This window comes from Grampus griseus, assembly GCF_964374135.1.
Source record: "Grampus griseus genome assembly, chromosome: 13".
NCBI lineage: Eukaryota > Metazoa > Chordata > Mammalia > Artiodactyla > Delphinidae > Grampus > Grampus griseus.
In genome coordinates this window covers 68,428,098-68,447,469 of record NC_139007.1, presented here as the reverse complement: position 1 = coordinate 68,447,469, position 19,372 = coordinate 68,428,098, and the positions used below count along the sequence as shown (strand labels likewise).

The 19,372-nt window shown below is 37.4% G+C and overlaps 1 protein-coding gene across 4 annotated transcripts in view; it reads right to left on the bottom strand.

Moving 5' to 3' along the window:
- The window catches only part of UTRN (utrophin), a gene marked incomplete at its 3' end in the record, with an annotated part of 496,004 nt that overhangs the window by 365,162 nt on the left and 111,470 nt on the right, over positions 1 to 19,372 (bottom strand). For all 4 annotated transcript variants that reach the window (XM_082668645.1, XM_082668646.1, XM_082668647.1 and 1 more), the window contains 9 exons: positions 19,201 to 19,293; positions 16,556 to 16,728; positions 13,838 to 13,953; positions 12,982 to 13,142; positions 7,762 to 7,965; positions 6,671 to 6,852; positions 5,547 to 5,697; positions 4,267 to 4,386; positions 2,020 to 2,121 (listed from right to left, as the gene is read on the bottom strand). In XM_082668645.1, the coding sequence (XP_082524771.1) occupies positions 2,020 to 2,121; positions 4,267 to 4,386; positions 5,547 to 5,697; positions 6,671 to 6,852; positions 7,762 to 7,965; positions 12,982 to 13,142; positions 13,838 to 13,953; positions 16,556 to 16,728; positions 19,201 to 19,293 (1,302 nt within the window). The remainder of the gene's footprint in view (positions 1 to 2,019; positions 2,122 to 4,266; positions 4,387 to 5,546; positions 5,698 to 6,670; positions 6,853 to 7,761; positions 7,966 to 12,981; positions 13,143 to 13,837; positions 13,954 to 16,555; positions 16,729 to 19,200; positions 19,294 to 19,372) is intronic.

Genomic DNA, 19,372 nt, shown 5'->3' with positions numbered 1-19,372 from the left:
TAGAGCCCGTGCCCCGCAACAAGAGAAGCCACTGCAATGAGAAGCCTGCGCACTGCAACAAAGAGTAGCCCCTGCTCGCCGCAACTAGAGAAAGCCTGCATGCAGTAACGAAGACCCAACGCAGCCAAAAATAAATAAAATTAAAAAAAAAAAAAAGAATAAAACTTTCCTTTGCTTCTGAACCAAACCAGGTTTCATTCTATTGGCTCGAGCATCACTGGGCAAGAGGGCCCTTGTAGGAGCCGGACTCGAAAGGGTTGGTAACAGGTGGGGAGAACTTAAAACTAAAGAGATGGGTAAAAAGGCATTCCGAGGAAGATGCCACACTTAAAAACACAGAGGCTAGAAAACCAGTTCGCTCTTCCAAAACCATGAAAACAATACAACACAACCCATAAGCAACCTATCATGCACCATATGCACTGGGAATAGAGAAGTGAAAAAGAACCAGCTCTACTCTCGTGGCCTTGACAGTCTAGGAATGGGCTACAAACTGGGAATTCAGGATTTGAGCACTGGGTACATGGAAGGACTGAGGGAAAGTTAAGTTTGGAAAGGTAGGTTAAAGTCAATCACAGAATACCTTGCTTGCCACACTTGGCTTATGCTGCAGAAATTTTGAACTAATTCTCAGAGCCCATTTCTATCTTAAAGCCTCTGCAACTGAGTGAACAATAATCCCTTGAAAGATTTTCTAATTCCGACACAGTTGATTGGTCTCATTCTCTTTAACAGCAAATTATCAATTAAGTAACAGTGTTGGCTTCAGTTCTACATTTTAACACGATTTCTCCTTCCATATCACTAACAGAAGGCCATTCAAAGGTCATTTTTAAACCTATGGTAATAAATGGCCAAAATCCCAGCCACCCTCTATTTTTAAATACTTTTAATTACCAAATTTTGATTCTTTCCAAATTTTAAATTATTTTACTTAGATGAGTAACACAGTGTTCCCTAGCAATCAATGTCTCCCACAATCATTAATGAAGTAAAATTTTAATTATTCTACATGACTCATTGGCCTGAATAAAAGGGACTAAGTAAATTTAAATCTTTGTAAAGTGAAATGTAAATATTTCAGAAATCAGAATCGGGTCCATTATGTGATTCTTAATAGGACAATTCTGGTCTTGGGGGCAGGTGGCAGTAACTTACAACTTCACTGGGACAAATTCTGCAACCTGCTTTTTAAGATGTTCTCTCTGCCACCATATTTAGTAAATCACAAAACATCATACATCTGTTTTTATTCCGTGAAAAGAATATAGCCGCTTTTTGTGGATGGAAATGAAATGCATTTAAAAGACTCACAATGGACACTGAGAAGTGGGAACAGAGTATCTGCTTATTTTCTACACCACAATTCTTTGGCACTTTGAGGAAAAGTCTTGCTTATTTGTATTCTGTTTTGACGGTTGCTTTTCTGGAAGGATGAAGATGGGCAAAGGGCCACCACTCAGACTGAAAACTTGAAGTGGCAGCTTTGTTCAAAAGGTTCATTTTCTATGTTTATCCTTACTGAAAAAAAATTAACTAAGTGTTCAATCAATGGTGTTGCTAAATAATATTTTCTTATTAATTTCAGTAGTTATCCTGATTAAAAATCACGAAAAATTCTTGTGGTTTAAAGTTCACAAAGTATTGAATGGATTCATTTATCATTATGTACTGAGCACAAACCATACACTAGGCTGTATGGATACAAGTTCAAATACATTACCCAACACGAATGCAGTAAAAATTATGTCAAGCAAATCCTAAAAGTAGCATATCTAAATACTAATATTCTCAGTAATGAACAAAGTCAAATTATTATTACAATGGAGCTAATATATAATGCAATCTCTATGAATAAACTGCATGATAAAATGGATACAAAGCTGACTTTTAACATAATAAACATTTATAAATTTTCCTTTTGAAGAAAAATAAACAAGACTTTATTCTAATGCCATAATTAATGATGGGTTTACTTTTCACCACTTATTTTGCCCATTATGGATAACAGCTTCATACCTGTTCTTCCAGTAATTCCTGCCACAGAATGTTGATTTCCTGTAACCTGTTCCAACGTTCTTCAGTCCATCGGCACACGGCTGTCCAACGTTCACCAAGTTTCTAGAAAAGGAAGAAACCATCCTTTGTCAACAAAGCCTTAAGAGATAATTAACACAATCCTTAAAGAAATTCTTGACATCTGTCGTTCTCCATTACGAAGTAGAAATTTATGAAAAATATTTTTATGAAAGTTGCTTTAAGTAATACAGATGAATCCTATAAATTTATAGATGAGAAAAACTAATTTCCATAGAATTTAATTATTTCACACTACAGAGCTAGAAAGTGGCACAATTAGAACTCCATCCTGTAACTTTTGACCCCAAATTCCCGCTCTTTTCCATTTTATTGTGGTTTTTATATGAGAGTTTGACAGTTTCACATATACCTTCGAAATAAAGCAAACATCTATTTTCGGTGCTTCCATTTTCTTCAGGCTATAATTATCTTTAAGACAAAATTCAGTGCATCAATTGTTTCTTAACCACCTTTTACATGCCAAGACAATTTTCATCTGTAGTACCAAAATTATGAAAAAAAAATTTAATTTATAAAAACTATGTTTTGAATGAGAGAATTTCTGTGAAAAAATACTTAATTGATTTGTTCTGTTTACATTGCATGATCCATAGAAAATTCCACAAAACTTAGCAACAGAATATTACAAGTATTAGCAAAACTAACTAAATAAATTTGATTAGTTTAAAAAAATCGATCTTCATGATGACTTTCCCCAAAAATTATTTTATTACCGCTTTATAAATAATGATTAACAAACTGTAAATTTTATTTCTTCATTACTTACTTGGGAGCAATAATTATTTAATTAATATTATCTTATTTCAATACTTAATACCAGAGTAAGCTTTGCATAGCTCAAAGGGTAGAGAACGCAGAGCCAGAAGACAGGTCTGTTGTCTCAGCATGAAAACTCATTGCCTACTTAAACCTCTGAATTTCCTCACTATTAAATAGGCAAGACATAAATGCCTACCTCTCAGATTACTATAATAACTAAATACTACTGCACCAAAGGCTCAAAACCACTGGCTAATTTTAAATGATACAAAAGAAAAAGAATTTCATATGATAATTTATAGTCTGAAAGTTACTGAAAATCATCAGCTGGCAACATTATATCAGATAATCCAAGTATTGTTTAAGTAAAATACCCTTGAACAACAGGGGTTTGAGCTGCGGGTCCACTCATACGTGGATTGTTTTCAATAAATACACTGGAAAAAATTTTGGAGATTTGTGACAATTTGAAATAAAGACAAAGCACATAACCTAGGGATATCGAAAAAATTAAGAAAAAGTTAGGTATTCATGAATGCATAAAACATCTGTAGATATGCATATAACACAAAATATTGGGTTGGCCGAAAAGTTCGTTCGGTTGATAAATACGTTGTTCAATAAAGTTCTTGGTGAAAATGAAAAGTGTGTCTTTTATTTTTCCTTAAAACTGAACGAACTTTTTGGCCAACCCAAATATGTCCTAATGGACTGTTTGTTACCAGTAACACCTCCAGTCAACAATAGGCTATTGGTAGTTAAGTTTTGGGGAAGTAAAAAGTTATACTTGGATTTTCAACCGCTTGAGAGGTCAGTGCCCCTAACCCCAAGTTTTCAAGGGTTAACTGTCAACCAAAAACTCTCTTTATAAAGACTTGGAAAGATACACTATAGTCACTGAGCAAAAAGAAGCAAGGTTCGCAGAACTGGGGTTGACATTCACACATTGATCTACCAAAGAAACAGGGATATTAAATCCCACATGGCTGAAATTCTCAAACTTTGCATTTCTTTACATATTCACTGGGCCCCACTCCCAGGGACTTAGGTCTGCGTAGAGCCCAGAAATATGCATCTTAACAAGTTCGTCAAGTGATTCTGAGCAAGAAGTCTGTGGACCACTTGTTGAGATCAGTTCTTATGCTTCCACAACTTATTCATATGCCCAAGGCAGCTGTGGACCACAAGCGGCCCCAACCATTCCCCAAGGGCTGAAGTAAAGGAATGATACCTAGGTTCTCCTGTAAACTCGCATGCTGTGGAATCCCAACTGGGAAGTACAACCTAAAGAAGATTGTTCTACGATTCTAAATAAACAGTGAGACTGAACAGGAAGAATAGGGGCAATGTGCAACTGGGGCTCAGACCACAGGTCCCTTGGGACGATCCTACTTTACAGGGTCTTACCTGTAATTGATCTTCCAGAATAGCTGTAGCACTCTCGCCACTGTTTTCATCAACAATCACCACCATGTGAGTTAGGGAATTTACCTTCACCTGTTCAGCCTCAAGATCATTTTGCAAACTCTAGAGAAAAAATTAAGATAAACCATTATGTCTACTCTTTCCCATTTACCTATTTAAAATCCACTCAGTTGTCAATAGTAATTAAGGACATTTAATGAGGCATTGTGTTTAAATCTCCAATCATTAGCCTAAGTGTTCTACTAATGAAACAAACCCATTATACATCTTTACATTTCATTATGAACCAAAGCAGTTTGAAAATGCAATGTCATAACAGATTGCAAATGGGATGTCATCACTTTTATTATTTTTATTCCAAGTTTTGGCCAAAAGAAAAAAGGTGTCCCATAAACAAGTTAAGCGCCTATAGTAGGAATTAAGAATATAGAATCATTAAGTCAATAAAGTCCCAAACTTGAATACACATAGTCAGATATCATTTTATCTAGTGCAACATGGTATAAAGTGACAGATAAGTCGAATACTATTTGATAGTCAGAAGCTGTTCTGTTACCCAGGAAAGCAATTAGGGGTATACAGACAATTTCTCTTCCCACTTCTTCCATGGGAAGAGCATTGCAGGTCACAACACATATGTATATAGGTAATTTATTCAAACACTACCAATAGTGTCGTCAGATGCCTTGAGTTTTTGTGTTTAATGTATCCCTAAAGCTTTATTTATCAGTTATCTAGATATTTCATTGAAAAATAAAATTCTTCAGTTCACAGAGAGCCTATTTTACTCTACCTTTCCTTGACTATGAAAAGTTATCTCTTAAATTTGTGACCAAATTAAATCTCCCACCAAATTCTGAATCTTCACCTAGGAGAAGAAGCAATAGCTTTCCTGAAAGGATTAGGTACAGATCCATCTGAGGGTTTCCTTATTTCCCCACACACTGCATTCATGCAACACCCTAGGGTTCTTAACCACTCATAGGTCCAAAAAAAAAAAACAAACCCTGAGAATCTTATGAACACTATGTACTTTCATAAGAAAACTACACATACCCACATAAAATTTTACCTGTGCTTTCATCCCTGGCTCAGAAAAGTCACATCCCCATGCACTCTACCCTACAGGCTGCTGAATAAAAGAGCACACTGAAGAAGTGTCCCATCTCCGCACTAATGATAGAAGCCATCGGCTCCTGAGAATGCTAAGTGCTGCTTTTTCATATTTGATAAGGTATAAAAGAAATATGAGCCAGATTTACTTTATGATCTTCTAGCAGCTTCTGTAGGGATGTTAAGTCATCATCTAGGGGGCAAGTTTCCATTTTCTGAATGCGTTCTTCTGTGAGTGTTAACCAGGCGGAGAGCTGCTGTAGTTGCTTCCTCTGCAGTTCCATGAGCACATCGTGCAGCCTGTCCAAGGGGAACACAGCATTATTCCCACTCCTTCTGCCCTTTGCAACAGCAAACACACACTCCAGGCAGCCAAAAAATGGGGCAGGGAACGCATTCTTGTCTAACCGTTAAAAGTAGCATTTGGTCTTTAAATACAGAAACCAGCAAAAAAAAAAAAAAAAAAAATTATTTTCTTCCTAAATGGAGTCAATTAAATGCAGCCAAAGAATGCAAGTAACAGCACCCTCTATTTGTATCAGAATCATTGTTTCTTCAATCAGGAATTCCTGCCTATTAAATAGGTGGAAATTGCCATGGAATGCAGTTCGCTCCTTAACACACAATACACGCCACAAAACGAACCATGGGGAAAAAAAATATTTTAAAAAATGTTGCATGGCATGAAGTGAGAGAGTGGCATGGACAGATATACACTACCAAATGTAAAATAGCTAGCTAGTGGGAAGCAGCCACATAGCACAGGGAGATCAGCTCAGTGCTTTGTGACCACCTAGAGAGGTGGGATAGGGAGGGTGGGAGGGAGACACAAGAGGGAAGAGATATGGGGATATATGTATATGTATAACTGATTCACTTTGTTATAAAGCAGAAACTAACCCACCATTGTAAAGCAATTATACTCCAATAAAGATGTTAAAAAAAAAGTTACAAAATAGAACTGGGGATAAATATAACATAGTCCTGTCTTCACATCAGAATTAATGGTTAGCCAATTTTAATACTGCGAAGTCCATATTAAATGTCTTTGCTAATTTCTGTATTGCAACTTTTACCTTTTCATTTGGTTAACATATCAAAGGGGACATAAAGATCATACAAAATTCCAGCAACACTACATGAAGAAAAGAGTCAAAATTTTACAAGGCAAGTTCTCTGGTTATCTTGTTCTCACAGACATGCAGACTTTTCCTTGTGCTAAACTGGGCAACGCAGTCTATGGAATAGGGTTTCTTTCTGAGCTTCCACTCACCGGGACTGTCTGTCCATACTTGCCACCCTTAGTGCCTCCCATCTGGCATTCAGCAGGGTCATTTGTTCCTGAATCTCAAACTCCTCTTCATCTGACAGAGTTCCTTGTGTTATCAGCTGGTGTCCTGCCTGCAGGACATTGCCCACACTGCTCTGGTGCGCCGTCAGCTCCATCATAAAAGCCTGAGAAGGTACATCATTATGATTTGGGAGCTGCTCAGTGAAGAAGAAAAATCTTAATAAATTGTTAATGTCTAAATGTTAATGCCGTGAGAAAAAGCAACCATGTAGAGTGCAAACAAATAAGACTTTGATCCAATTTTTTCAGCTCTGAATATAGGGAATAAGCAGCTGCCTGAAGCAAAAAGAATAGATCAAAGAGGACAATGTTACACGTGATGACACCAGCTATTTTTAAGTAAATGCTGATTATGCTACTGTTAGGTCGTGAACATGGAATTATGAGAAGATATACTGAATAAACCACCATGCTCGCCCAAGAGAAACTGCTTAAAGAAAATGACCATTTCTGTTACTTTGAAACCAAAACAGCAAATCAGACCTGCCAACTAATATATCAACACCAAGAAACTACTTAATCAAAAGAATTCTTCACATAATCCAATCACTCCACTGCAATATATCCCTGAAATAGTAGGAAATTTTCAATATATAAAATTACACAGGAATAGTGGATATGAGTTTTCTTAATCATACAATAAATAAAAATAATCACTTCCTGGGGAACATTCAAATCTAAAGATTTGGTGTATTAATTAGCCATTTTGTGTTTTGACTATAACAATACACTTCAGAAACAAGCTGTACTAGGCACTGATTTTTTCGTCAGTGGCTTCGCAGAATCTACAAATTACGGTAAGATTAAAATCCGGAATCTAATTCCAGTGCACAGTTACATCACCCACACCAATTCTGTAACAAAGCCCTATTTAAATATCACAAGTCTTAAAATATGCCATGACCTTTCTGTGGAGCAGAATTCAGTAAACAACAAGCATCAGGGTTCAGCCCCTGATTGAGGCACAGGCACCATGGCACATATATCCTGCTCATCAGCTAGAGATTATTTACTTCGTGGGTTGCAAACTGCTCTTTGACTTCTTCAACATCATCGGAAATGTCATCCTGCTCCTGGAAAGTGTCCTCGGCAGAAAGCAACCAGGTCAGCACTTCCTCCAGTGCTATCTGATAGCTGTCCAGATCCATGTCAACCTCGGTGACAGTGCTGGGGGTTTCAGCTCGGGGACCTTCTTGCTCCTCCTCTGGCGCTGAGCTCTATAAAAACAAAGCCAAGAAAACTCACAAACGCTGTGAAGACCAGAAGGTGTTCCACAAAGACACACTGGATGGAGAAACCAAGGTAGGCACCACTGTGTCTTAGGCATCCACCTGCTTCTCAGGAGCTGAGTGAGCAACGCCGTGACATAGAATGCATTTTTAAATGCTAGGATGGCAAAGAGTACAGAAGCTGCATCACTCATGGATTCTGTACTCAGGGACATTCTAATATAGCTGGGAAGAGACAAATAACCCACATGAATCACTTCTGAACAAAAATAAAAAGGCTATTAACAAAGTTATAAATTCCACGGGTGCAACAAGGAATGCTATTTGAATTCGCCGAGAGCTAAAATAGGAAAGTTTCATAGAGGATCTGGAACCTGCTGGGCCTTGAAGGATGGATGTCATTTAAAGAGACAGAGATTAGAATCCTGCTTTGACCCTAGTTAAATTGCTTTTACTGAATTGCATTTTAGCATTGCATTTTAGACACTGAAAGACAGACACACATATAGGTTGTCGTACTGGTGATATTTTTTTGAGGCAGCTGCCCTCTAGGTTACTAGCTGGTCTTTTTTCGAAGAGCCCGCGGAATAAGTTATTCCAAGCTCCTTCTAGGCAGTGGAGTATTTTCTTACATACTTTAGTCATATATCCAAACCTACCACCTCTCTCATTCATTTGTTCCCTTCCAGAGCAAAAATTCTTTAAAATTTGCCTACAGCCTGTCTCTACTTTATCACCTCTCATCCACAGTTTTTATGTACTATCTCAAACATACACAAACGTATAGAGAACAATATAAGAAATGCTCATGTGTTTAACAGCTACATTTGTTAACACTCCCTTTCATGCTGATTAGGCACTGGTCCCCACCACACACCTGGAAAAGCTTTTGCCAGTGTTACCAATAACCTTCTCATTGACAAATCCACTTTTCTAGCATCATCTTTAGGATGGCCATGTAATTAACAAAAAACCCAACATTTTTGATAATCAACAGTACTAGAACAACACACATAAACCAGAACTGTTCCAAGCAAACCCGGAGGTCCGGTCACCTTATGTTCCTTAAGCTTTCAGTGGCATTCCCTACCTCTGACCAGTCCCCACCCTCCTGAAGCTCTCCTTTCCCTGCTTCAATAACACCATCTTGGCTTTCCTCCTAGTTCAACAGCATTTGCCAACATGCAAGTAATGAAGCTCCTCAAAATTAAGTCCAGGGCCCTTTTTTCTTCTATGTACTCTGCCTGCATGGTTCCATCCATTCCCATTGGATTTAAAGAACCATCTACATCCTGCAAACATTTACCTTTATATTTCTGGCCCCAAACTCCAAACTCCTATGTCCTACTTCCTTAACATCTCCACTTCAATGTCTCATAGGCATATCAAACATTGTCAGTATTTAAACCCTAGTTTTTCCCCCCAAAGCTCTTCAAGCTTCCCATTTCAGTAAATGCCTCCTCCATGCACTTGACCCCTCCATCTAAAAATCAGGGAGCCAGCCTTGGTCTCTAGCTTTTACCGCCCACATTTAATACGTACGTATAAGCAATTCCTACCTTCAAAATTCATCTCAAATCCATCCAGGCCTTTCCATCTTCACAACAACCGTTTGTCCTCAGCACTGCAACAGCCTGCTACCAGTGTCTCTGCTTCCCCGCTGCTCCCCAGACTGCTACGTCCACCACCCACTTCTCACAGAGCAGCCAGAATGATGTTTGGAAAATGTAACCACATCATAAGACTTCCCTGCTTAAAATCTTTCACTGCTTTCTCAATGCTCTTAAGATACAATTTAAAATTCTTAACATAGTTTACAAAAATACTGTGACAGCAAGAAACAGAGTGAGTGTGTGTGTGTGTGTGTGTGTGTGTGTGTGTGTGTGTGTGTGTGTAGGGTTGGATTTCAATTAGGTTAATCAGGGAAGTCTTCTCTGAAAAAGTTCCATTGAAATTGAGGAAAGATGGGAAGCTTGCCATGCAAACAGTGGGTAGAGGAGCGTTTCACAGAGAGCAACCCACACATACAAGAATCTTGGGGAAGGAGAGGAGGAAGTCCACCACGACTGGCGTGCAGTGGCCTGAGATGAGCTGGGGCGGTGGGCTGGGCCTTGTAAACCACAAGAGGAGATGAGGTGTTTAATTAGTATGAGGGCTGGAACAGGAAGAAAACACACACCAAAGATATTCTGGAGGAAGAATCCAAATGGACCTGGTAAACAACATGCAGGAGTTAAAAACAATGAATCAGTGAGTCCACGATGAAATGACGGATGATTAGGAGAGGGATGGTGCCAAAGACAAAGAAGGGAAAATGAGTTAAGTTCCGGACCTAAAACCCCAAAACTGGAAAGCCACAATAATCCTGGAGGTCATTTAGTATCAAACCTCGATATTCTAATGAGGAATTCTGAGAACTAGGAAAGTTAGTGACCAGCCAAAGGTCATTTAGACAGGCACTAGGATCTATGAGGTGGGAAGTGGAAGGAACACCTCTAAATGCAGGTGTTCAGAAGGTATTCATTCACATACAAGAGGAGACCTTCAACTGAGAGATTAAAGAGAAATTCAGGAATTATTTGCTGACCACCTAATGCTCTACAGCACATGTTTGTAGAAATAGCAAGAGAGGAAGTCGGGCTATTAGTGTTCTCAGGAAAGTAGAGGATGGCAAGATATGTCAAACAGTAGATGATTACAACTTGACCATGTTTCCTCTCTCCAATTAACTTAATTCAACCTCTAAGGCATTCATGAAAGCATTAATGAAAAGGTTAATATTATTACACCTGCTCTTTTCTTTTTTTAATAAATGTATTTATTTATTTATTTTTGGCTGTGTTGGGTCTTCGTTGCTGCACGCGGGCCTTCTTTAGTTGTGGTGCGCAGGCTTCTCATTACGGTGGCCTCCCTTGGTGCAGAGCACAGGCCCCAGGCGCACAGGCTTCAGTAGTTGTGGCATGCGGGCTCAGTAGTTGTGGCTCGTGGGCTCCAAAGTGCAGGCTCAGTAGTGGTGGCACACAGGGCTTAGGTGCTCTGCAGCATGTGGGATCTTCCCGGACCAGGGCTCGAACCCGCATCCCCTGCATTGGCTGGCAGATTCCCACCCGCTGTGCCACCAGGCAAGTCCCAATACACTTGCTCTTAATCAAACAGCAAATGGCTTCTGCAATTCTTATCATGTCACCCCGAGCCCTAAACAGAAGTGATTATTTTATCTACACACCGTGAATGGCAAATGAAATCTCCCTTCTTTTTAAAAGAGAATAGCCTTCACTATAAGAAGTAGCATATTCCATCTTTCTAACAAAAGGAACCCCGATCCAATGAAGAAATGATTCTAAAACCAAAAGGCAAACTCCGAAGATTATTTGAGCCCTGAAAAGGATGCGTCATTAATGCAGTATAATAACTATACTACTAGAGACAAATGCTTCTCAGCAAACATTCAATGATAAAACATTAGGGCTTTTCCTCAATATCACTTGATCCTCAAAACTACTAAAAAGAGCCCTTGGTTCACAATCTGGCCCCATCTCTTGCCTTCTTTTCCTCTAAGCTTTTTTCTTTTTCTGTAAATCATAGTTTGTTGAAATGGAGAAAATAAAAGAAGTGGTACCTACTACCCAAAGAAAACCTGAAATAATAATTCCTTTGAACCTTGGAGAAGAAAAAAAAAAAATGCTATGCCAATTCAAGACCATTATCATTATCACTAACATTTGAAAAAAAATCTTGTTGAATAAAAATGAATGATAATACCTAAACAAAATGAGAAGGAAAAATTATAATATTTGCTGCTTGCTGAGTGCTTATTAACATCATTTTAGATACTTCAAACTTATTAACTTTATAAAGTGGGTGGTTTTACCCAGATTTTGCAGTAAAACTGAGGATGAGAGGGTAAGTAACCAACCCAAAACAAGAAGTAACAGGGATGAAATTTAAGCTTCAAAGCCCATGCTTTCCGCCTCTCTAAAATGTATTTCTTATCACTTTGAAATCCATGTGTATCTTTTGATTGTTTTGTTGATAAATGTTAGACCAAATACCTTTTAAGGTCTCATCCCACTGTTAAGATTCTCTCATTTTATGAATTATGAGAACTGGTTAGACTAAAACAGAATAAGGTAAAATATGGATTGATTCAAGGCAGAATTATTCAGGAAGAAAATTTCATGACTTTATATCTCCTGAAAAAAAAGGATCCTCATTTATATCCTGATGAATAAAACCACTGTCAGCCCTTAAGTGAAAAACTCACCAAGTAACATATTATCAATTATTCCTCCTAGGGCTTCCCTGGTGGCGCAGTGGTTGAGAGTCCGCCTACCGATGCAGGGGACACGGGTTCGGGCCCCGGTCCGGGAAGATCCCACATGCCGCCGAGTGGCTGGGCCCATGAGCCATGGCCACTGAGCCTGCGCGTCCGGAGCCTGTGCTCCGCAACGGGAGAGGCCACAACAGTGAGAGGCCCGTGTACCACAAAAAAAAAAAAAAAAAAAAAAAAAAAATTATTCCTCCTAAAAGAAAGGGAAAAGCTTACATTTTGATGGCCCTTGTGAGAATATAATGGTACAAATCCATTTTTTAATGGCAAAAAAAGAAAAAAACTTAGTACTTTGAACAGAACTAAGCTGACATGAGAAAAACCACCTTCAGTACAGGACAAGAGTGATAAAAGATGATCAGATGATAGAAGAACATAGGTCCTTAAGCATGTTATGCAGAAGCATGATCACAATCCTAGACTCTATAACTCTAGCCTTGCTGTATGAAATAATATATTTTCCTTCTTAAAAAGTAAAATCAGTAAAGTTATGGTTCTCCATTACATGCATGTGATGTGTAACAGCATGCCAACCGATAAACTGAACTTCTGATGCTGAGAAACCAAGACATTCTCAGTCAACAAAAAAAAAATGCTCTGAAAGTGTTTTTATCTAGTACCTAAGAGAAAACAAATATGGCAAGTCAAACACATTAATAAAAATTTACCTGTACCTGTATGTTAATTTCTCCTTCTTCACATTCTTTCTTATATTTCCTTGGAAGTGTCTCTACTTCACGGATGGCATCTATAGTGACTTGCTGAGGTAGCACCTCAAACAAAGATGTTAAATACATAATTATGGATTTCTTGTCAGGAAGCTGAACAGCAACATCTAAAAGTAGAAGAAAATAAGAACTAGCTTAAATTAGATGTCCAAAGTATGTGAATTGCTCAATATCCGATATAAAATAACTGTCTTAGTACCCATAAACAATGCTAGTATATTATCTTTGCAATACCACAGCTCAGTAAATTTCTATTTCATATAATATATGAGCCAAAGGTAAAGATGATTACCTACTTTTTTTTGTTCCATATCCCATTTCTTAAAAATCTTCCCTAAAAGCTTCCCCCATAAGGCTCAAAGATAAGCTATCATCTAAGATAACATCATAGATTTCATTCATAGTATGAAAATAAGTCTAGAATTCAATCCTGCAACATTTGTAACTGAAGTTTTCACATCATATACAAGCTCATACAAAAACACATTTTAATGAAATAAATAAAATACTAAATTGTTTATCTAATAATTCTGTTTTCCTAAAACTTTAAATCTTACGCTCGTATTGATTAACTATTCTACAGTGATGTAATTAAATTTCCTCCTGAAGGATCCTAGAAACTGTTAAGCACAGAAGTATCATGTCTGTAATAAAATGGCTTGTACCACATTTCAAAAGGAAAAACACCTCCTCAATTTTCACAATTCTTTCAAAAAAGTGGGGGGGTGGGGGGAAGCACTGCTTTTCAATTATTCAAAACTGTAAAGAAAAATCAAGGTTGTAATTAAACACTGAACAATACCTTCAGGATCTAACAGCTTCTCAATTCCTAAGTAAGTTTGAGCCTTGCTGAAGGCATGTTCAAGTCTCTCAATTGGGGACATTTTGACAACTCTATCCCAGCTGAAGAGATCGGGTCTGAAATCAGGATGCAAATAAAATTCAGTGAAGATGAAATATGTGGAAACAAAGCTGTTATTGTTATAATCGAATACATTTCAGTTTTAGATTTTTTTAATTTGTGAATATAAATTTAAAAGTTTATCTTTTATATCCCAAAGTCTTGTCAAATATATAATATTTTAAGGTAATCTATAAATATGAAAACAGCAGGTAAGACATTCTAAGGTTTTTGTATTGGTTAAACATGCCTGTTAAAATTCTGGAGTAGCCACTGAAAGACTAGAAATGGTATATTTCCCAAATAGTGAAAGGAAAAAAAGGGAAGAAGAACCTACCAGTATAAAACAAGAAAGAAAAGAAGATACAGAAAAAAGTAAGAAAAATGAAAAGCTCAAAACAAGCGGTAAGAATGAACTTAAATACATCAATTATCGCAATAATGTTAATGGACTAAATTCTCCAATTAAAGACCAACTTTAGCAGAATAGAAAATCCAGCTCTAATCTCTTCACAGGACACTCCTAAAGAAAAGACCCTGAGAGAATTTCCGTCCACCCCTCTCCATATAGCTACTGTCTAGTATTTCATTTCTATCTTGATTTTCATTTAATCCCACAAACTGGACATTATTGTTGCTCTGACTTACTCAAAAGTTGATCATTTTCTCTGCGCTCTATCTGCTCTTGCATCTTGGACCCACCTACACTTCTGGGATTTGCCTCTCTCGTCCCCACCCGCCCAGTTCCCTCTCTGACTCCACCTCTTATTATTCCCCTTATTCACACCACTGCACCCAGTGGCCTCCCACATGCCAGGTACCTCCTCCCCTCTTGCCTGACATATTTTTCTTCAGCAATATTTACCATTTCTATATGCTACACAACTAACATTTTCATTTTTAAAAAACTGTCTGCCTCCCTCTATATGAACATTAATTCCAAGAAGGAGGACTGGGAATTTTGCTTGTTTTGTTCTCTGCTCTACATCCTGTGTTCAGCACATAGAAGGCACGCCACACACACTTGTTAAATCAATTAAGTAACAGATGGAAAAATGTTTAAGCTAAAATTCAAGTTTTCGGGCTTCCCTGGTGGCACAGTGGTTGAGAGTCCGCCTGCCGATGCAGGGGATACGGGTTCGTGCCCCGGTCCGGGAAGATACCACATGCCGCGGAGCGGCTAGGCCCGTGAGCCATGGCCACTGAGCCTGCGCGTCCAGAGCCTGTGCTCTGCAACAGGAGAGGCCGCAGCAGTGAGAGGCCCGCGTACCGCAAAAAAAAAAAAAAAAATTCAAGTTTTATGATAGTGTCTCTTAACTGACTAGAAACAGTAGGCAACCTGCTTAAACTGATAAAGGAGAAGTAGAAGAAGATGGGGTGTGTGGGGGTTTTTTTTAACCAGATAAAAGGTATATGAAAAAAAAAGCTAAAGCAAATAGCAGTCTTATGGTAAAACATTAAAACCACTCCCTTTTTTACCAAGAACAAAACATTCTGCTCACTACCACCAATGCAAACTGATATTGTATTGAAGGACAAGGCACAAATGAAGGGGAAAGGGGAGAGGAGAGGAGGGAAAGGGAGGGGAGGGGAGGGAAGGGGAGGAAAAAAACTATTATAATTCATGGTCATCTATCAAAAAAAAAAAAAACTTTCAGTAACAAATTTCGATAAGAATTTAACAAGTTTCCAGATATAAGATGTAGAAAAGTCAACTGCATTTTCATATATCAGCAAAGAACATATAGGAAATAAAACTTGAGACAATAAATAATTTACAAGAAGAATAAAACACATAACAAATTTTGCCTTTCACATTTAAACCTTTGATGCATCTGGAGTTTATTCAGGGTATGGTGAGGCAGGGATCCAATTCACTCATTTCCATTTGTTCCAACCATCTATTAATCTGCAACATCGGCTCAGTTGTAGATCAGGATGGAGCTATTTCTGAGCTCTTTATCCCATAGGTTGAACTATATGAAACTGCCATTTATATCAAAAACAGTCAAATATTGGCAATTTCATATGCTTCAGCCTATTATTATATTAGTGTTTTCTTTATAGTACTATATAGTCTCAATTAATATAGCTTCATAATTAGTTTTGGTTTCTGTTTATGAAGTACTTCAGCCTGTCTCTTCTTCAGAAGAGTAGTGGCTCTTTTTGGTCCTTTGGTATTTTATTATATAATTAGAATCTGTTCAGAAGTTTCATAAAAAGAATCATTGATCTATTTTTAATTGGGAGTTTTATAGAGTTTTCCTATAAAACTAAAGTAGGAGGCTGAAAACTGTCACAATTCTTTGTGTACATTACTGGTTAGTGCTGAATGAGTTAGTTCACATTGAACTATGTGAATTATTTTACATTTTTTAACTTACAAATATGTAGAAGAAACCATGGACACTGCACTGTGGCATTTAAGCCCTATGGAAACAAAGATGTGATGGGTAGTTTTTTTTCCATGATATTTCTATTCTTTATGTTTTCTTAGAGCATGTACAGAGGAGAGAGGCGATAGTGGGAAGGGCCTTTAGGGAGTAGTAAGTAAGGGAGGGACAGAGAGGAGGTACAAATCTGTACAAATCTGCACATCCAAGAAGAGTCACATCTCACTTATGTCGGTGGAGCACGGCATTGAAGGCAAGCCCATCTGTCCAGCTGGTGGTGAAGTTGAGGACGTTGACCTGGTTGTACGGCCTGGTGGACTGGCGCACCCAGCTCAGCAGGATCTTCTCACTGTTGGTCTGCTGCAGGTCTGACATGATATCCTTCATGACATCTTTCACCTGTTCAAAAGAAACCATGGCTGCCAATAACCTCAAGTAGTCATTGGAATCCAGTCCTTGAATAAGGAATATTATATTCATGAACCATTGGATCAGGCCACTGGTATTCATTTTATTTCAAAACTTTCCTTTAAACGCTGGAAGGATAAACACATTTTAACAGTAATGATTTCAATTTAGAGGTGATTTTAACCTCACCTTTATATATTATGGCATTTTCTATATCTTAGCAATACTTATATTACACTTGGCTACAGTGAACATTACTTTCATAGCCACAAAAAGTAATATTTTAAAACTATACTTTAAACATCTTTTAATAGGAAGAAAATGCAATTTTTATTTTCTACACAAATGTGGAAGAAGGTAAGAACTTTTGGCTGACTATAAAATCCAAGAATGAAGTGCATTTCCTGATGGCAATAACAATTATAATCTAGAACTAATATTTTATATTATTATTCTAAATCAGTACATATATTTTAAGGAAGTGTTCAAAGAATGATGTGGACATATCAAAAAAAACCCCACAAGAGCCAACTTAAGGGGGCTTGAGAAATAATTAACAATAGTGAAAGATCAGAACCTATTAAATAAGTAAAAATCCATAAAATAAGTAAAAATCCACACAGATATATAAATGAGTGGATAGATAGATAGATAGATAGATAGATAGATAGATAGATAGATAGATAGACAGAATAGATAGATACAGAGAAACAAGAGACAAGGAAAAGCTCTTCCTCATAAGTGGAAAGACAATTAACAAATGTAGAAGAAATGATGAAATTAGAAAATCACTTTGCCACGCATTATATTAATAACTGATCAGGTAAGAACTAAGAATGGATCTTAAAATTAACAGATAAAAGTTTAATAAGTAGCTGAATATTTATACAGTCTCAAAGTATATCTCCACAAGATACTTTTTAATAACAAAGGGCAGTCACATTACAGTGGGGACACCTGCAGGTTCCACCTTACCCAAATGATGAGAGTTAATACTGCCAGAAAAAAACTAATGGACAGCATATGCTTCCTGATGTGGTGTATTAAGAAAAACTCAATATTGGGACTTCCCTGGTGGCACAGTGGTTAAGACTCCGCACTCCCAATGCAGGGGGCCCGGGTTCCATCCCTGGCCAGGGAACTAAATCCCACCTGCATGACACACTAAGAGTTTGCATGCCACAACGGAGGAGCCCTTGAGCCGTAACTAAGGAGCACACCTGCTGCAACCAAGACCCAGAGCAACCAAATAAATATTTTTTAAAAAAAAGAAAAACTCAACATCATTTTTCTGACATTCCTCCCAAAAATGAATAACCTGAATCCAATCATGAGAAAATATTAGCCAAATCCACATGGAAGAACATTCTACAAAATAACTATTCAGTACTCTTCAAAAATGACAATATCATGAAATACAAAGACAGACTCAGAAATTATGCCAGATTAAAAGATGACTAAAAAAACAGGACAAATGAATGTAATAAATGATCTTGTATTTTCTTTTTCTGTAAAGGATATTATTGGGGCAATTGACAAAATCTCCATAAGAGCTATAGATTACATAACTGTGTTGTTTCAATATTATTTTCCTGATTTTAATAATTACATGCTAATTGCTAGTACATGATATAATAATTACCATATGTATAATAATTAATACTAGCATTGTAAATATTAATATTATGTATTAGACATTTTGTATTATATTAACATAATAATAATATTGTAGTTATGTAAGAGAACTCCTTGTTTTTAGAAAAATGATTTGTTTTTACAAAATACTCACAGATCTATTTAGTCAAAGAGAACAGAGGGGGAGAGAAAACACAGAAATACAGACAGCTGTTAACATTTGGAGAATCTGAGGGAAAGGTATCCAGGAATTCTTCGGGATATTTTTACAATTTTTTTATAAGTATGATATTTTTTAAATCTAATGCTTTAAAAACATACTTTTTTTTTCTATGCCAGGAAAATAGAGCAGTTTGTCAGGCTCTTTCACTCCAAATTATTATAAGTTGAATTGTGTCCCCTCCCCAAATTCATAGGTTGAAGTGCTAACCCCCAGCACCTCATAATATGAATATATTTAGAAATAGGGTCCTTAAAGAAGTAGTTTAGGTAAAATGAGATCATATGGGTTGGCCCTAATCCAATATGACTGGTGTCTTGGAATAAGCAAAGGAGATTAGGACACAAACACACACACACACACACACACACACACACACACAAGACCACGTGAGGACACAGGAAGAAGGCAGCCATCTACAAACAAAGGAGAAGAAACCAACCTTGCTGACACCTTGATCTCAGATTTCCAGCCTCCAAAATTGTTAGCAAATAAATTTCTATTGTTGAAGCCACTCAGTTTGTGGTACTCTGTGGCAGCTCTAAGAAACTAACACACAAATGATACATTTCTAATTCCTATTAAGAAGTGATTGAAAATTTTCCCACCTGCCAGTGCAAAATGATGCTCCAAAGTAATCCTAAAGTCAGTTTGTGATTTCCATCTACAATGTCCGTTCCTCCTATATTCACTAAATCCACCTAGTAAAAGGAAAAAAATAACTTTTAAGACAATTTTTCTATGGAAACCCAGGTTTTTGTTTTAGCTCGTTTGGACAGC